This window comes from Natrix helvetica (genome assembly GCF_964273705.1).
Source record: "Natrix helvetica genome assembly, chromosome: 4".
NCBI lineage: Eukaryota > Metazoa > Chordata > Lepidosauria > Squamata > Natricidae > Natrix > Natrix helvetica.
Window position 1 is genome coordinate 149,295,323 of NC_138550.1, and position 20,187 is coordinate 149,315,509.

General features: G+C 42.3%; 1 protein-coding gene across 4 annotated transcripts in view; it reads right to left on the reverse strand.

Moving 5' to 3' along the window:
* SYBU (syntabulin) overlaps positions 1 to 20,187 on the reverse strand; it is a 68,138-nt gene that overhangs the window by 24,595 nt on the left and 23,356 nt on the right. For 2 of the 4 annotated variants that reach the window (XM_081950333.1, XM_081950332.1), the window contains exon 3: positions 7,348 to 7,548. In XM_081950333.1, the coding sequence (XP_081806459.1) occupies positions 7,348 to 7,548 (201 nt within the window). Of the gene's footprint in view, positions 1 to 7,347; positions 7,549 to 8,118; positions 8,298 to 17,155; positions 17,506 to 20,187 lie in introns of those variants that run through there. The other 2 variants (XM_081950334.1, XM_081950335.1) reach the window with 2 other exon arrangements.

Sequence of the window (20,187 nt, forward strand, 5' to 3'; positions counted from 1 at the left end):
GACGGTTGCAGGAGGACATCACAGCCAGAAACAGAGCTCAGGAGCCTGTTTTTGCTGGCAGAGCACTCGGGCCACCACAAGCGCCCCCAGTACGAGTAATGTCAAGCTGCCCCTCCCGCCCCCCTAGGTCAAACACAACCCTGATGTGTCCCTCAATGAAATCGAGTTTGACACCCCTGGAATGGAGCCGGTGGCATGTTATTCCGGCTGCAGCTAATATCTCAGTCTCTTCAGTGGACTACCGTGAAAAGGAAGATTCCTGATAGTAATAGAACATAGACTAATAGGGTTGGATCTACCTCTAAGGAGCTTCCTGTAGAGTGAAGACAAAGAATCAGGGAGAATTGATTCATAGAACATAGAATAATACGATTGGATTGGATTTGGATTTATAGAAGGGAGCTATTCCAATTACCTGCCCATGGCAGGAGATCTTAATGGCTCTTCAATCTCATTTTAAAAACCTTCAGTGTTGGAACACTCACAACTTCTAGAGGCAAGTTGTTCCACTGATTAATTGTTCTAACTGTCAGGAAATTCCTCCTTAGTTCTAGCTTGGATCTCTCCTTGATAAGTTTCCATCCATTACTTCTTGTTCTACCCTCTGGTGTTTGGGAGAATTCGTGGACTCCCTTCTTCTCTAGACAGCGTCTAAAGTACTGGAAGATTGCTGTTATATCAAATCCTTTTCTTTGTTAGACTAGACATACCTCCAGAGGTGGCATTCTGCCAATTTGTCCCGTTCGGGTGAACCGGTAGTGACGGTGACGGGAGGCTCCACCCACCTGCCCAGACATCAACACGGACCCGCATTTTTTAGTACCGTGCAGGCGCGTTTAGTGCGCATCAAGCACATGGTGCATATTCCATCCCTGCATACCTCGTTCGTTCTAACATAATATTATTATTCAACTTAACCATCATATTATTCATTGCTCTTTGGAATGAAGAAACCTAAAATATTAATTTTGATTTACTGAATTAACTAGCTGCTAAGGGTTAACTACTGAAAAGAATAAACCAGAGTTAAAATATCCCGGCAAAGGGTACAAATACAGACAGAGAGACTTCTACAGGGTTTATACTGTAATGACTTTGAAAAATATTATAGTGTGTGATCACATGGGAAAAATGTTCAGTAATGCAGAAGAAGAACAAGAAAAGTAAACAAGCAGGCTTGAAGTTATGCTCTGGGTCAACCTTTGGGATATTTTAGAATAAACAACAGATTATGCAAAGTGTTTATAGGTCCAGTTTCATATTTATGTTGGCTCAAAGTCTTTCTAGATTGTTAAAAGAGGAAAAGACATGCTAAAATACGATGTTTCTCCCCATGAATCACAATGCTTTCAATTTGAACTAGGAAAAAAAAATGTAACAGAGGTGTTAGGCAGAATAATGTTTTCTTTATAATAAATACAGGTAGTCCTCAACTTATGATCACAATTAAGCCCAAAATTCCCATCGCTAAGTGAAACTTTTGTTAAGTGAGTTTTGTCCCATTTTACGACTTTTCTTGCCACAGTTGTTAAGTGAATCACTGCAGTTGCAGTTGATTTTGTTTGTCAGAAGGTTGCAAAAGCTGATCACATAACCCCGGGACAACTGCAACGGTCATAAGTATGAGTCAGTTGCTAAATATCTGAATTTTGATCATGTGACCATGGGGATGCTGCAATGGCCATAAATGTGAAAAAGTGTCATAAGTCCCTTTTTTTTTAGTGGTGTAACTTTGAATGTTCACTAAATGAACTGTTGTAAGTCGAGGACTACCTGTAAAGCATGGCAAGCAGCTCTGTGGCAGCTTTATATATCTCACCTTTTCCTATTGTCTCGAGGTTTCTGAAACACACTAATATCAATTTATTTTCTCCGGCAATAGCTGCACCCTTTCCTCTGCATGCCCTCTTCTCAGTTTTAAAAGACCTCTTACTTTAATTTCCTAGGAGTTTTATGATGCCACCAAAATAGAACATGGATTTTGATTTTTGGCTTTGCAGCAATCACACCGAGGCCAAAAAGACCAGGGAACTTTCACCATCAAAATCTCTCGTCATTTCTGAGCGATTTGCAGAGGTAGCTTCTTCAAAACTACAAAGATGAGGTCTTACACAGAAGATCACTTAAACAATGTTTTGCTTACATTTGGGATTGTGTATTTACTCAAGGTTTCCAGAATGGGGAGGGGGTGGAAACTCTTTACAAAAAGAAAAGCCTATGAGATTCTCTTGTAAAGGGATGTGTAATTTATGTATTCCGTGGAGCATAATTTTATCCTGGTGTCTCCATGGAGATAGATCACTTAGTAACTCCTCACATCAGAGCAACTGGTAAGCAAACCTAGCCAGCACCATAGCAACCACCTCGACTAAAAAGTAGCCTATCAGCAATTGAGCATTCACATGTGTAGCAGTGCACCCCGTTATTATGCTCTGCAGGCTAGCTTCATCAAAAGGCCCACATTCCCTTTGACAAAGATGCTAGAGAGGACAAGGGATGCAGCAAGCCAAAAGAACCAGACCATTAGGAAGAGGCAAATGAATCTATTGTATTTGTTGTCTGTGCAACTGGTGACTGGGGGCTGCTGCAATGTCCTGGAAGAAACCCAAGTAAAATAAGGATTTTTTAAAAAACCACCTATAATGTATATATCAAGCTGTGATGTCTGTTTGGCCCTCTGAAGGTCTTCAGTTCTCTAGATCAGCGATCACCAACTGGTGGCTCCGTGAGAAAATTTTGGTGGTCCGCAGAAAAATGATTTGCATTTTTTATATGCACTAAATCAGGGTGCCTCGAACCTGGGCTGGATACGTGCATTGAACGCTTGTGTTGCTGCAGAGAGTCTCCCCCTTCAGGGTCTTTTTGTGCAGGCTGGAGGGGGGGGGAAATTCCAACTTGGAGTCTGCTTCAGCCTCCTGGTACGGGACTTTGGGCGAAGTCTGGAGGGAAGTGCCGCTGATGGCGAAGAGCCCAAGGACCTCATTCCAGTGGGACCGCACCATAGTCTGGAACTGGCTGACTAAGTTGGCGACACCCACCCAGTCACATGACCACCTAGCCACGCCCGCCCACCCAGTCATTAGGCAGATCATATTAGTGGTTGGTGAGATTTAAAATTACGGATTTAGTGGTCCCTGAGGTCCAAAAGTTTGGGGACTCCTGCTCTAGATTTAATGGCATGGCTACTGAAAGGGTAAAGAATCCTTGTGATTCCAATATAAAGACTATCAGTTCTGTCCTTCCTCTGCTTGTCAATTACCTATTTAGGAAAGAAGATAATCTAGTGAGAAGCACACAAAAAAAATCCCAATATCACAGGCCTAAAGGCAAATATTTTAGAGCTGACTTTTGGCTTAAAAGCTGCATTTGGCCTTTTAAATGAAGTGAAGTTATTTGCTTAGATGAAAGTTAAAATGCAATTAAGATTACTGTTCCTTAGTCGAGTATTAAATGTGTTTTCTCTTTTAGCATTTCAAAAATTCTTATTTAACTTTAACTTTTAACTTTTATTTGATTTCTAGACCGCCCCTCTCCCAGAAGGGACTCGGGGCGGTGTACAGTCATATTAAAAACAGTAAATATACATAGTATAAATATAAAATAAATATAAATGTGGCTGGAGGAGGTAGCAATAGTTTACTGTACAATAGTTAAAGTTAGATTTAAAATTTTAAAAAATTTAAAAATACATTAAAAAACACCCCTAAAAACTATCCCAGAGTAAAATATTTGCCAGGAGGTATAAATGGGACTATAAATGGGCCAGGCCAGCACTGTTTGGAAGCCACTGGAGGAAACCCCACAGCTGTAGGGCACTGCAAGTCCTGAGATTTCTGTAGGCCATGCCTCAAGGAATTTGTGTACAAAAGAATGACCGAATTATTTCTTTGGTATAAGATTTTGAACAAAAGACAAAAGAAGGGGGCAAGAATAGCAACCCACAAAAAGGGGAAAAAAAGAGGAAAGGACATTAATTTAATGAGCTATCATAAACAAATGCAGGTGGTCCTTGTTTAAGGACTACTTGTTCAGTGAGTATACAAACTTGCAACTGCACTGAAAGAGTGATAGTTCTGACCAGCCACCAAAGGTCCAGTCATCTCAGCAATCCATGATCAAAATTTGAGACTTTCCCCGCCAGCTTCCCACAAGCAAAGTCACTGGGGAAGCCGGCAGGAAATCAGAAGTAGTGAACATGTGAGAAAAATCCCAAAAGAAGCACTGGCTAACCCTTCCTCTTTTTTTTTGGCACAGGACTTATAGTAGTGTTTCTCAATCTTGACAACTTTAAGATATGTGGACGTCAATCCTCAAAATTCTCCAGCCAGCCATGCTGTATCCTTGGGGTTGAAGTCCACATACGGGAAATTCTGGGAGGTTGAAGTCCACATATCTTGAAGTTGCTAATGTTGAGAAACACTGGTATAGTATGCCAGCTCCCCTTCCTGCCTTGGCTAGAAAGCCTCCAGGCAGAGGAGAAGAACTGGTGTGCTGTGCAGTCTGGGCCAGGCAAAGAAAGTTTTTATGACCCTCTCTGCCAGCTTCTCAGTTGATGTTCTGAGGAAAGATTGCAAATGGCAGTCACTTGATTTCAGAGGGCTTGGCAACTCATTGTAAGTACAAGACAGAGTCAGCCTATTGCTCCCAACAATCTGAGTCATCATTTTACTGACCCTGGAAGGATGGAAGGCTGAGTCAACCTTGAGCCAGTCAGGATCGAACTCTTGCCTGTGAGCAGAGTTAGCCTGCAATACTGCATTCTTCCCACTGAACCACCACCGCACTTATATATTCACAGTTTTACTTAAGGATTGCTTTGCTTCATGACAAAGTAGCTGCTCTCAATTGTGGTCACTAAATGAGAACCACCTGTATTTGAAATCCAGTGAGTTGAATGAAATTTAGCTGCTTTATTTATACACTTCCGTGGAATAACTTTAACATCAATGACTTGAGCAGTGCTTTAAACATTGCCTTCTGTTTCCTTCCTGACCAGTATGGCTTATACACTCCACAAAGCTGGAATCAGTGATAGAAACATATGGATAAGAGATGTCTGATCACACATCTGGATTTTATTCTGCATGTGATTATCCAAAACAGTTAATGGAAAAATAAGTAGAAATGAAAAAGGGTGAACATTTCTCCGCAACAGCTTAACCATGAAATGAAAGCTATCTTTGAAATCTTCAGTTAAGAATGAACAATGCAGGATTTTGTTAGGTGTGCTACAAACCTATTATCCCCAAACAATCAATTATCCCCATGACAAGGCCTCTCTTCAACTGAGCACATTCTGTATTTAAACAACAAACATTATTTGTACCAGATTGCTGATCCCTGCAGCTGAGAACAAAAAGCAGCAATTCAAGCACATTTTTAAAAATGTCAATTTCTGCAAAAAATAAAATAAAAAATTGCAAAATATTTTTCCAAGAATAGAATGGGATGCTCTTGAATCAGTATCAAGTCTACCATTGCCTCCTATAGACCGTAAACTCCTTTCTGCAAATAAATGGTCACAATTCTAACTTTAAAAGATGACACGTTTGTTTAATCCATCTAAAAGTGGTTAATAGTCTTTCACATTCAGAGGCACATTCCTTTTCAATTCATTTGAAACTTCCAGTCTGCAGCTGAATTTGCTAGTATCTTAACAAAACATTTTGGATTGCTTGGATTCACCTTATTTAGAATAAAACCCCACATCTCATGAATTTCAACAGATCTACCCCAAGAATGACTAAAAAGGGCTTTAGTCAGGTCAAAAGACTGCGATGATATGAAATTAAACTCACTGGGAATTACTTTTGAGAAGATATACACAGAATTGTTCTGCAAATGATAGAGTGGTAGGATAATTACTTAATAAATGTGCATTGCACAGTATTTTGTTCTTCCCACTAGTTTTGTCATCAGAGATCTTCTGATCTTAATTTATAGTAAAGACCCTTCTGGACATTTCATAGGGCTCACCTCATCAGAAACTATCCATATTAATCAGATGAGTTTAGACACTCACCCAATGAGACAAAAAATGTGTTTACTGCTTTGCAAAAAAAAAAAAAAAAAGAGCAACAAGAGTGCTACCATGGGGCTTATTTTCTTTTGACCCCGAAATAGGTGTTTGGACTTATTTTCAGAGAGGTCTTATTATTTTTGAGGTGCAGGAGGCGGTGAGTGTGGTCATCTCATGGCTGCTGCTGTGTTACAATATTTTTGGGGAGGGCCTATTTTCAGGGGAGGGCTTATTTTAGCGCATGCACTCAAAAGCCCGATTAGGCTTATTATCCGGGGAGGTTTTATTTTCGGGGAAACAGGGTACATGTATTGCAGGTGAGAGGATATCTTATAGAACAATCAGATACTTAATCCATGTCCCCATGTCCTTTTTTGTGGAATAAAGGATATGGACTGTATATAGGAGCTCTCAAGATGCTTGGAGTGGACAGCCAGAATTAAACTTGGTAAGGCAGTGCCTGATGTAACCTGGGGCATTCCATTATGGATCTTAAGGATCAGCATTCCAAATTTCACCCAGAAGCTTGTGAATAACCTCAAAGTTGGTTTTATCAGATATTGGTTAGATTTCATCAGTTTATCTGGCCACTGTATTCTGAACCATTTGTAGTTGTCAAATAATCTTCAAAGGTTATTTACATGGAGCTGATGAGTGTAAATACCCAGAGACTGAGATATGAATTAAAGAGGCTGTAATCCAGGTTTAGGTAGGGTGGCCTAGCAGCTAAAGTTGAGCAAAGATCCCTTGACCATCACTTTTTGCTGCTGTGATGCCAAGAGGTATTATATATTAATTACCACCCTCATAAATGCCATAAAAAGCCTGAACTGGTGTATGAAAGTTGTTAGAATCTAGATGAGATGAAACAAGCTCAGACTAAATCCTACCAAGGCCAGTTTGGCTTTTATCAATGAACAATCAATGACCAGTAATCAAAATCTCTTGGCATCACAATGAGCGTTTAAACCTTACCTCGCATTAAGAATAAGCATTTCAACCATTGCCTTTTCGCCACGCAGTTTCTGCTTTTTTAAAAAAAAACCCATCCCATTCATAATATAACATGCATGCTTCATTCTGTATGCCATTTCCAAGTAGATCTTTATTTAAAGAATAACTTTAAACAAAGTACGAAGAACACCAAAGTACACCGTCAAAGCCAAAGGCTCCTTCTAAATTATAAAGATCCAGAAGATTACAAATACGTATACCCGCAGACTTTATTTGGTTTACCGTAAATGAATTTTATGGATATAGTTCAATAAAGATTATCATGCAAGGAGAAAAAATATATGTTTTTTTTAAAAAAATTAAGTAGTTCTTACCTGGCTTTATGAGGTTTGTCTTTGCTTCCTTTTTATATCGAGCCGGCTGATGAGTTCCATCTGCCACTGTTCCTGAATTAAATTTCTTTCTGGCATAATCTCCCCCATCATTGCCTGTACAGAAAGCGATTGGACTGTTTCCCGTATCTGGCGGAGTCTTAACTGGAGATACTGATTGGCTACTGGGGCAACCGGTGTCATCTGAAAACAAGAGAGGGGCAAAAGTTACTTGCTGAGTATCTCTCTCTTCCTTCTCTTCCTCTCTCCCAGCTTTACTCTGTAAAGGCATTCTATAAAGCAATGAAGCAGGCAGTCCTTGCTGGAGCTGAATGCCTTTTTCTTTTCAGTGGAACATTGCTGTGTCACCATCTGATAAGCATCTTTTTTAATCCCCACAGCAGTAGCTTCTAGTTCACTCATGTTTGAACTACGCTCTCCAACACAGAGGGACAAAAATGAAGTTTCCATCAGCACTGAGTGTCAGGCAAGGGGGTTCATTTCCCCACCTCCCTCACTTAAAGCAGGGTATTATGGTATGGAGAATGGGAAAGGCAAACATGTGGCTAGGTTCATGCCATCCAAGGACTTCTCAAAGAACCAGTTCCTGGCTTCATGCACTGTGTACAACCATTGGTTGTTCTGATCTAGGCTTCCCCAGCAGCATGAAGCTGAATTCTCATCCCGATCAATCCCTTTTATTTAATTTACAGTGAATTCCTCTCTAGCAAAGTCCCCGCCCACAGTCTTTCAAGATAGTTCACAGTTACCCACCTTTCATCAGGCTTGGAGATTGGCCAGGCTGATATCTTTCAGACTAGGCAATACTTGGCAAGAATGCAGGAATGAACTAATTGTCTCCTGAAAACTCCACTCCCTTTTCGCTCCCCTTTTATTCCCTATGGGAGGGGCCATTCACTGTGCACCTGTGGCCTTATTGCCAAGTCAATCCTTGTTCCTTAGCTGTTCCCAACTCTGCACATGCGCTCACTGGGAACAGGCTCCAGCTGTTTGTCTGCCTCACTGATGTCTGACTCTGAAGGCAGCTGATAACTGTCAGACGGCCCTGGCCTCATCTCTGCCTCTGACACAGAGCACTCATCAGAGCCTTCCCCAGACTCCAGGACTGGCCCATTTTCCATCCCAACCTCCCCACTGTCCAAATCTGCTGTCAGTTTCACTGTGATGTGGGAAAACAAGATTCAGACAATGGTCAGCGAAAACACGCTGGAGATGCCACAAAGGCAAGCTGAAAGATTGAAAAGCCTTGCGAGAGCTAATGACCACTGACAGGGTTGCTGACAAACTGAGTAATAAAATAGAATTCTTTATTGGCCAAGTATGAGTGGACACACAAGGAATTTGTCTCCTGTGCATAAGCTCTCAGTATAATACAAGCAATATGTGTGAAACCGTGATCATAGTCATTGTAAGGGAGCAGGTGTTACAAACAAAGTACTACAGATAGATCTCAACTTACAAGCAGAGGTGGTATTCTACCAGTTTGGACTGGTTTGCTTGAACCGGTAGCGGAAATGGTGGGTGGCCCTGCTGAACTGCCCCGACTCTGGCATCCCTTTTAGACCCCCTTTTTTTAGCCAAAAGCGCATGCACGGAAGACTGAGCGTATGCATGGAGGTGATGGGTGCGAGTGAAGAGACCGCGTGCGCTTGCATTTGAAAACCGTTAGGGAAGGTAAGTGAATAGTACCTCTGCTTACAACCAATTATTTAGAGACCGCTCAAAGTTACAACATAACCATTTTTTGGACTTACCAACGTTGCAGCATCTTCATGGTCACATGATCAAAATTCAACTGACTTGGCAACTGACATGAATTTATGATGGTTACCGTGTCCAAGGGTCATATGATCATCTTCTGCAACTTTCTGACCACCCTCTGAATTTTGATGCTTATCAATGGGGAAACCCGGATTCCCTTAGCAACCTTTACAAACTTAACAACTGCAGTTACTCACTTAACGATTGCGGCAAGGAAGGTCATAAAATGGGGGCAAAGTTTCCTTAACACTGTCTTGCTTGGCAACAGAAATTTTAACCTCAACTGTGGTCGTTAGTCGAGGACTCCCTGTATATTACCAAAGGAAGAGCATCTGAAACCTACAAGCATATTTTCCACGTCTCTCTTTCAGAGAAGAAAGATCTCCCTTTATCCCATGGGGGGGGGGGACAGCAGGTGGTTTTCAAAAGATCAAAAGCAACCAAGACGGAAAGTCCTTTTTGATTGCATACACAAACTTGCCTGGCAAAATTTTAGTCAAAGCAAACAGAGAAGGGATTGGTCTAACATCAATTTTAAAACAAGAACAAATGATCCGAAACTAAAGAAACAGTACAGGTAAATTGAGCAAATATGAATGTCTTCTATAGTAATGACACTTAGACTTATATACCACTTCACAGTGCTTTACAGCCCTCTCTAAGAGATTTACAGAATCAGCCTATTGCCCCCAACAATCTGGGTCCTCATTTTACCCACCTCGGAAGGATGGAAGCCTGAGTCAACCTTGGTGAGATTCGAACTGCCAAATTACAGGCAGGCAGCTGTCAGCAGAAGTTGCCTGCAGTGCTGCACTCTAACCACTGAACCACCACAGTTCTTTCATTGCTAAGCAAATACAGCTTGTTTCTCATGTATCAGAGTGACTAAGCTGGGCCTCTTAGATGAATATCATCATCGTGATATTCCACCCATGCAATCCCAGGTAGTCTATGCCAGCAGCCTACAACCTTTTGGGCACCAGTTCCGTGGAAGGTTTTCCCATGGACTGGAGGGGGCATGTTTCACATGCTGCCCGAATCCCACAGATGGGGCTTCACTTGTTTGCATGGCCTGGTTGTTGGCTGGTGCATCCTGATCAACGCTGAAAGGAAAGGAGAATGAACGAAGCATCCTTTTTGCCTCCGTCGGGTTTCTCAACTTTGGCAGCTTTAGGATCCGCGAACTTCAACTCTCAATATTCCCCAGCCAGCATACTCTGTCAGGGAATTCTGGGACTTGAAGTCCATGCCCTTTAAAGTTGCCACGGTTGAGAAACATTGCACCAATCAAAGCAACTCCATATCTTTGCATTTTGAAGCTAGTGGCTAGCAACAAATCTCCGTGCTTTTCTTTAAAGAAAAAGACAGTTAAACCTTCCATAAATTCACCTTCTAACTCTGAAACCCTGCATACAAGAGTCATTCTATCGCTTGCCACCAGGGGTAGGTTGCAATTTTTTTTACTACCGGTTCAGTGGGTGTGGCTAGATGGGAGGGATTGTGACTGAGTGGGCATGGCCAACTTGATGTCACTCACGCACACTCAGTCACATGACCCTCTCACCAAGCCATGCCCACCGAAATGGGGGTGAAAAGTTTTGAAAGGGGGGGGGCAGCCTCGCCGGAGCTAAGGGAGCGCCTGCAAACTACCCATTAAGAAAAACACGTTTTGTCCTCCCCAGCCCCCAGGAACATTCTGCAGGCTTCAGCAGGGCTGAGGGAAGGAGAAAATGCCCCCATTTTTGTGAAAAATGGGTGGATAATGGGCAGGGAGCATGTGTGGCCACATACACATTGCATTTTGGGGGTTTGGGCATGCACACATGCATGCATGCATTCACATGTGTGCATGCACACTTTGGGCACTCAGTCCAGAAAAGGTTAGCCATCACTGGCTTAGACGCTTTTTAAAAAGTTATTCTGTCTAGGTTAAGTGGCTAGAATTTTGGGATACCTTTCCAATTGGCTTTTCCCAGATGAATACTCGAAACCTGAAGGATGATACTGTAAGGATCACACTCCCGATAAGGCAGCTCTTACTGTGAATTTTAAAAGCCTAAACATTGCTAGAATGGGAGGAAAATCAATAATACGTCTCAATAAATACGTTGCAGATCCTGATTATCCTTTGATTGCTTTCTCAGTTCAGTTATAACAAACTGAGAGCGTCTCATTTTGCAGCAGAAGGAATGGACAGACCCAGGGGTGGTATTCACATATCTTTCCTACCGGTTTGCAAATGTGAGTGTGCGCACATGCACTCAGCCTTCCGCGCATGCGCTTTTGGTGAAAAAAAGGGCCTAAATGGGATGCCGTAGAGCCAGGGCGGGTGGGCAGGACCACCGGCTATTTCCGCTACCAGTTTGGGCAAACTGGTGCAAACTGGTAGAACATCACCTCTGGACAGACCAATGCATTGTTATCTTAAATAGTAACAGAGTTGGAAGGGACCTTGGAGGTCATGTAGTCCAATCCTCTGCTCACGCAGGAGACCTGTGCTAGGGATTCGAACTGCCGAAGTTTCTGATCAGCAAGCTCAGTGTCTTAGCCACTGAGCCACCTAGTCAGGTAGCCACTGAACCACCTTAATGGGTCAGTTTGCTCTCAGGCTCTTTGCTTTCATCCTAGTCAAGTCTATCTCTAACACTTCCACAAGCCCAAACACAGCCCATCTCCTTCCTTCCTTCCTTCCTTCCTTCCTTCCTTCCTTCCTTCCTTCCTTCCTTCCTTCCTTTACCTTTACCTTTACCTTTATTTTTGATTTTTATACCGCCCCCCTCTCCCCAAAGGGACTCGGGGCAGTGTACAGTAAAAAACAGATAAAATAGAATACAAACATACAAACAAAAAACATAGAAGAGGAGGCAATACAACACTGTACAGGTAAAGCAAATAAAAACAGTATATCAGCAATCCTAAAAAATACCCAATTAAAAATTACCCAGTTAAAATATATCTGCCAGGAGGTATAATAAGGTTATGAATGGTCCAGGCCGGCTAAACGGAACAGGTGAGTCTTCAGTTTTCGTCGAAAGGAGGGAAGGTCGGTGGTGATTCTGATATCGGGGGGGGAGGTCATTCCAGAGGGTTGGGCCCATCACAGAGAAGGCTCTACTCCTAGGTGCCGCCCGTTGGCACTGCTTAGTGGACGGCACCCGGAGAAGCCCCTCCCTGTGAGAGCGAATCGGTCGTAGGGAAGTGTGTGGTAGGATGCGATCCCACAAGTACCTAGGTCCTGAGCCATGGAGTGCTTTAAAGATGGTGATTAACACCTTGAAACGGACCCGAAAGACCACAGGCAGCCAGTGCAGCTCGCGCAGGAGCGGTGTTACGTGGGAGTACCTAGTACTCCCCAAAATAATCCCTTCCTTCCTTCCTTCCTTCCTTCCTTCCTTCCTTCCTTCCTTCCTTCCTTCCTTCCTTCCTTCCTTCTTTCCATTTTAATAGCTCACATCTAGGCCATTGTGGAAAACGTAGATCATGGTGACAAGGAGACCTGACAGCAGCAATATAGGAAAGGTTTCATCCAAATAAAACAGGGCTCCAAGCAACTTTTAATCGGTCTTCTTGATCCTGGATCCAGCCCTGATTTCTATTGTAACTAAAACTGCTTCAGCTCTGCAGCTTTCATGGACATCAAGCTGCTTATCGTAGGAACAAAGCGATCTTGGCACGGAAAATCATTCTTCACTTGGCTCATGTTATTAGTGACCTTTATATATACCAATAACTCAGCAGGCTTTTGAATTCAAGCTACGGACAATCCAAGGTTCTGTTGGATACAATCCCTCTTTACCCATCACAGTCTTGTTATTTTTATCAAACTATATAATGAATACCAGGCTGGTGTATAACCCTCTTTCTCCCTCTCCAAAAATTCACGGAGAAAACATACGTCTGTCTAGTCATGTTCCCTCTTCCACGCTGCCAGAGGACATTTTTCCCTCCCTGGACATTAGTATCAGATGAGCATTTGATCACTATGTCTTCTGCAGGATCAAAATTTTCACCATTACCAAAACAGCAGCTGCAAAACTCCCAGCACTGTCGATCACTCGGGTCAAAGTCATTCTGTGACTTAGACAGAGGTTACACTGCTGTACATTAAAAAAATGCCAATTGCAGGAAAGGGTAGGTAGGTCATCTTTGGGTATGATTTATTTTTCTGGACAGAAAGTAAGCCTGGATTTCCCTGTGAATCTCTGTATGGCTTCAAAAGATTGAAATAGTATCAAGAGAGGACCAATTTAATACAATAGCAGAGTTGGTAGGGACCTTGGAGGTCTTCTAGTCCAACCCTCTGCCTAGGCAGGAAACCCTATACCGTTTCAGACAAATGGCTAACCAACATCTTCTTAAAGACTTCCAGTGTTGGGGCATTCACAACTTCTGGAGGCAAGTTGTTCCACTGATAAATTGTTCTAACTGTCCGGAAATTTCTCCTTAATTCTAAGTTGCTTCTCTCCTTGATTAGTTTCCGTCCATTGCTTCTTGTTCTACCCTCAGGTGCCTTGGAGAATAGTTTGACTCCCTCTTCTTTGTGGCAACCCCTGAGATATTGGAACACTGCTCCTTCTCTTAATTATATTATTGAAGTGAAAGAAAACTGGATATCATCAAAGACAATTCTGAAATTCCATTCCACCTAACCATTCTCCAGATTCTAGGAGAAAATAAAAGTTTCAACAAAACCATCATAGTTTGTCTAACTGAGCAACTATCGGATTATTCTGATTGGAGATACCTTCTGCATGAAGGACTATCAGCTTCACAATTGTTTTAAAATAGATACACCTTAGCTATAACACTTAGACTTATATACCCCTTCACAGTGCTTTATAGCCCTCTCTAAGAGGTTTACAGCATATTAACTCCAGCAACCTGGGTCCTCAGTTTACCGACCTCAGAAAGATGGAAGGCTGAGTCAACCTTGAGCCTGGTAAGATTTGAACTGCCAAATTGCAGTCAACCAGCAGCAGAAGTAGCCTGTAGTACCACGCTCTAACCACTGCACCACCGTGATTCAAAGAAAATAGTAGCTTTTAAAATGTACAGAGAGATTGCCTACATAGTTCGCTTTCTCTGAAATTTGATACTGCCTTGAAACATCTGAGTCACATCTTTTAATACTTAGGTAGACCCTTAGTTCAATTCCTTTCTCTTTATAAAACTGGAAAAACCTTTGCCTTATTTTCTATACTCTTAGATTATGCTTGTGCTAGTACGTTTTATATTATTAAACTATATTAGAAAATGCTGCTTATTCTGTTGTTTCGTTGGCAATATTGGTGATATTGTAGATTATTTTTTAATCATCAGTATTGCTCAGTGGTGGGATTCAATTTTTTTTATTACCAGTTCTGTGAGTGTAGCTTGCAGGGGAAGGATACTGTAAAATCTCCATTCTCTCCCACTCCAGGGCAAGGTTATTGCAAAATCCTCATTCCCTCCTGATCAGCTGGGAGTCGGGAGGCAGAGAATAGATGGGGTCAGAGATGATATTTACTGGTTCTACTCAAAATTTCCACTACCGGTTCTCCAAAACTGGTCATAATCTGCTGAATACCACTTCTGGTACTGCTACTACTAAGCAGGCAGAAGGGATACATGGGTCTGCTTACATAGTCTTTCCCTTAAAACTAAGACCTTCTGCATTTCAATAATTATTATTTCCAATTCTGCATCCATACACAGAAAGTAACACATGCTTATTTTACATAAACCTTACTTCTCTACCTTCCAAATATATTTTAGATCCATGATTTTCCTTCCCCTCTTTTAACTTCCAGCAAGTTTTTCAAGGAGGTTAGCCCAAATATAATGTTAATTGGATTAAAATTATTAAATGAGCTTGATAGCTGAGTCGAGTTTTGAACTCAGTTTACATACTACTGATTTGACATTTCTATTTATGGCATCACATCGATTGGCAAGTACACAGGATATCTGTATTTTTATTATTTTTTCAAACTTTAAATGCACAAATTAATTAATATATTAAAATACATGCACATATAGATAGAAACCCTGTTCCTAAACACAGAGACTGAAAGCTAGACTTCGTTCTTATTTTGCATAACCCAATTTTATGATGCAAAATTGTGATAAGCTTTATTGGAAGAAATATCCAGTTTCAATTCCAAGCCAGGCACTGGAGACAAAATGGAGGCTGGAGGATGATTGGAAAGAGGGTCCATTTATTCATGATGCAGAACCACCCGGGTGGTTCTGGACAGCTGACCACAGGGAGTTGAGAGGGGAGGTATTTATACCTTCTCTTGGGCTTTGCACTTGAACTTCCTGTTCCTGTGCAAGAACATATATTCTATTGGGTGTTGTAGGGCTTCTGTAAGGGTGATAGCTGGCTTTGTAGGTTGTCTGAACTAGGTTTGGTTGAAGTTTGGACCTGCTGATGCAATGAAGGGACATTTGGCAATTCCTACTGTGGCTGAGAGCTAATCCTACCTTTGTTGGATCTTGGGTGAGGGTATTTGTTTATGAATAGACCTATCTATTCATAAGTGCTGATTATCTAAGTGCTGAGATCTGCTGTAGGCTATTAAGAAAGTTGGGGGCTGCTTTCCAAGAGCATGTTTCTCCATTTAGGGAAATATAATATTCTGCCTTTTTAATATTTCCTTAAATATTTCATTCTTCTAGGTGCGGGTGGTAACTTTCTGCACTATTTAAGAATTTAAAATACTACTGCTACCTCTATAAAAACACTTCAGCAGAAATGATCAGTTTTTTTTAATAGAATTGGATTCAGGCCTATATAGGTAGTCCTTAACTTACAACCATTTGTTTAGCCATCATTCAAAGTTACAATGGCAATGAAAAAAAGTGACTCACAACTGGTCCTCACACTTACAATCATCACGGCATTCCCCGTGGTCACATGATCAGAATTTGGATGCTTGGCAACCGGCATCTATTCATGATCATGCGATCGCCATTTGCAACCTTCCCAACAAGCCAAGTCAACAGGACAAGCTGGATCCACTTACCAACCATGTGATTCACTTAACAACGGCAGTGATTTTCTTAACCACCATAGCAAAATGAGTTGAAAACCGGTGATTCACTTAACAACTGCCTTGCTTGGCAATGAAAATTCTGGTGTCCGAATTTCCCTGTGGTTGTCGTTTAAGAACTATCTTTAGTTATGCATAAAAATATTTTTTTAGTGGGCCAGGGTCGGATGTGAGAATGAAGTTACCCAATCCATAACACACAAAAATCCCTGTGTAAAAAAATCTGTTGAATTGTAAGAGCAAATTTGTTTGTGCTCCAAGAAGTAGAAGACCATCTTTGTTCCATAACTGTTTAGAAGCTAAATCAATATAATGTAGTTTTGATCAACCACAGGCTGCTCAAACAGCAGACTCTTCAAAAGTTGTGGATTTTTTTAAGTGCAGGGTAAATGAACACCTGGCAGAATGAGAGGGTAGCAGATTTCTTGTATTGGTAAAGGACTGGACATTTGAAGTCCAAGTTCTGAAATAAATGTGGCTTCAGCTTCAATTCAACCCTCTGTCAAATGAAGACTACACTTATGCTGACCATTAAACCATTAAAAAGAAAGAAAATTGACTGAACTGAAATTCATTCATACATAGATGGTTGGACTGGACAGGTAGATACAGAGACTGCTAAGCATTCAAACAAGTTTGCTAGAAGACATGCAGTAAAAAGCAATAATGACAGATGAATAATTACACATGATTATACTTAGCAATTAGGCAAGCCCTTTTGAATACTCATGCAGTTGTAAAAATAATTTTCAGTGTGCCTTAGAACAGCTCCATAATAAAGACAATCATTAATGGAAACTGCATATCAGACACACACAAAAAAGGGAATAACAACATCAGAAAACAATATGCTTTCCTTAATGCTACTGAGTTTATGATCAAGATAAAATCTAAAATCAGCCATCCCAACTTACAACACACTGAGCAGCATCTATTAGCTTCACGAAGACCTTTGGCACAAATGAAAATGTTCTTTACCCCAACGCAAAGCTTACCATCATTCGCCAAGATCTCCATTCAAAAGCTCCTGTGACCCGCTTACATCCCTCTTGCCACACCGCCTTCACACTTTCACCTTCCTAAGTGACTGCCCAATAAATCATGATGAGCAGTTGGCTGCCCCCACGAGTTGACTCTCCAGTGATTCTTGAAAACTTTCTCTCCCACGCCTCTACGTTAGCGGCCAGATCTTACCACTTGCCCCCAACTTGCTAAACATGCACTATCTCAAAATGGAGAATGACTTATCTCTAGAAGCTTCAAAATGACAATGACGAAATTGTGAAGTCAGAGCCTCGGTCACAAGTAGGAACTGAAAGGAAATGCAACCAGAAATAACTCTGTCCTTCCGAGTAACACCATAGTTTTGCAGAAAATCAGAGTGGAAAGGGAAGCAGAAAACTGGGGGATGACAGCATTGCCATGAACTTTAACAGGATCACTTGCCGCTTCCCCGTTTTATTTGCTGGATCATAGCATACTTTTCTTTTCTTTTTTTTACAAGAGAGGAAGAAAGAAATCTGCCAACACGCAGCTCGTGCAACTTGGCAGCACATCATTTTGGACAGCACAGAATGTTTTTCCTCCTCCTTTTTCCCCCCACCAGGCCGTCAGTTACAAACAGTTCCTAGCTAGTATCTACTCTAACATGGTTGGTGGCTGTGGCATAAAGCACTTAAATTAACCTCTTAGCAGAACAAGCCCTTCCACATCCTCAATTCTCACGGAATTAAAGGCATGCTATTATCTTCTCCACTCCCATTCCTCTGATGTCAAGATTTCAAGATAATAACAGAGGCAATCCAGGTCTTGTCTACCGATAGGTTTACCGAAAATCAGTTCCTACATCCTTAATCCTCAAACTAAGTTGTGGTAAAATGCACACAGGTATTTCTTGACTCACAATCGCGTTTAGCAACCCTTCGAAGTTACAACAGCACTGGGAAAAAAAGTGACATGACAGGTCCTCGCACTTAAAATGCTTTTCACCAGCATCCACGTGGTCACAAAATCAAAATTTGGGGACTTGGCAACCAGCATGTATTTTACACAGCTGCAGCACCCGAGGGTCATGTGATCGCCATCTGAAATCTCCCCAGCCAACTTCTGACAAAGTCGATGGGGGAAACTGGATTCATTTACAACTGTGTGATTCATCTAACAATTGCAGTGATTTACTTAACAACAATGGCAAAAGAGGTCGCCAAATCCCAGGTTGAGGCAGGATGAGTTCAAGGGAAATCAGCCTGTTGAAATAAAAAATAAATAAACCATCCTCAAGTACACAGGGGCAGAAGCTTTGTGTATCTCAGATTAATAAAGGAGAATATCTGTAGCTCTGGGTTGACATGAAGTTGACATTGGTGCTCTCTGAGCTTGCTAGTTTTCTTACAGACATTTCATTACCCTAACTAGGTAACATCATCAGGGCTATGGTAGTAAGGAGTGCTGCTTGCTGTCAGTTTATATTCTGGTGACTTGCCTATGTGTGGGTAGAGGCAGTCTTCGAGATTTTTGGCTGGGGTCTTTGGCAGTTTCTTGACTGGGGAATTGTTTACTTGATTGTTGGTCTGAAGTTAACTTTGGAATTAATCCATGCTGAACTGAGTGCTGATATCTGGTGGAGAGTTTCTCTTTTGGGCTGGTTGCTTATCTCTTTTGCATAGTCTATAGATGTTGTTAATGTCTCTGTGTCTATTGATGGCTGATTTGTCAGAATCCCAGGCTTCTAGAAATTCCCTGGCATTTTTAGACTTGACCTGATCTACCGTAGGATTGTCACCAGTGGTGGGTTCCCACCAGTTCGGACCGGTTTGGCCGAACCAGTAGTGGTTTGGCAGCCTGGGTCGCTGGAACCGGCTGCGACCCAGGCCTGCCACGCCCCTGAACTGGTTCTCCGGATGGCGCCATAGGCACCACCATCATGTTTTTCACTTCTGCGGATGTGCAGAACAATTTTTATTGCACTGCGCATGTGCGCAGCTCACCTCCAACTCCGATCGAACCAGCAGTAGTGCCTTCTGGACCCACCTCTGATTATCGCATTTTCCCAATTGAAACTATGGGTTAAATCTGTCTATGTGTTGTGAAATTAAAGAATTTTTGTCATGTTTTCTGCCTGCCAGTTGGTGTTCATGAATCTGATTGAGCAGGATGCAATATTTGGTTTCATTGTTCTCCTCATGCAGTTGTTAAAGGAAATAGAAAAAGGACAGTACAAATGTTGTTTTTCCCCCCTCCAAAGGAGCGATTTCTATGTTGTGGTACCTAAGCTTTGGGATGGACTCCCTCTGATCAACAACCTTGAATGGACCTTCTCTATTTTTTCTTTGTTTTCTGATGACCATCCCCCAAGATCTGAGCCCACAGCTTCACAAAAGCCTTTTCCCCTAGTACAGGCCAGCTGAGTTCACCTTTTTAAAAGCCATTTTTCTCCCTCCCGAGGCTCCAGAGGCTTTATAGGAGCCTGGGGAGGGCGAAAAGAGCCTCCCCCGCCTTCCCAGAGGGCATCCGGAGGCTTCAGGGACCGTCCTGAGGCTTCCCTGAAGCCTTCGGAATGCTTAAAACCACCCTCCGAGCAAACCGGGAGGTCCGGTTTGCTCGGAGGGTTGTTTTAAGCGTTCTGAAGGCTTCAGGGGCTTCCCTGACGCTTTCGGAGTGCTTAAAACGACCCTCCGAGCAAACCGGAAGTCATTTCCAGTTTGCTCGGAGGATCCTTTTGAGCACTCCGAAGGCTTCAGGGAAGCCTCCGGATGGTCCCTGAAGCCTCCGGAGGACCTCCAGGGGGGGGGGGGGGAGCTCTTTTCGCCCTCCCAAGGCTCCTATAAAGCCTCTGGAGCCTGGGGAGGGCGAAAAAAGCATGTAAAAATGGGGGGGTCGCATGTTGCGCACGCATGTGCACTCGGGGGTCGCGCATTGCATTATGGGTGCGGCACACCCGCACACGACCCCCCTGTGCTCCCCCCACTTGTGGCACGCGAGCCAAAAAAGGTTTGCCATCGCTGCCCTAGTACCTCTCTATCAGCAT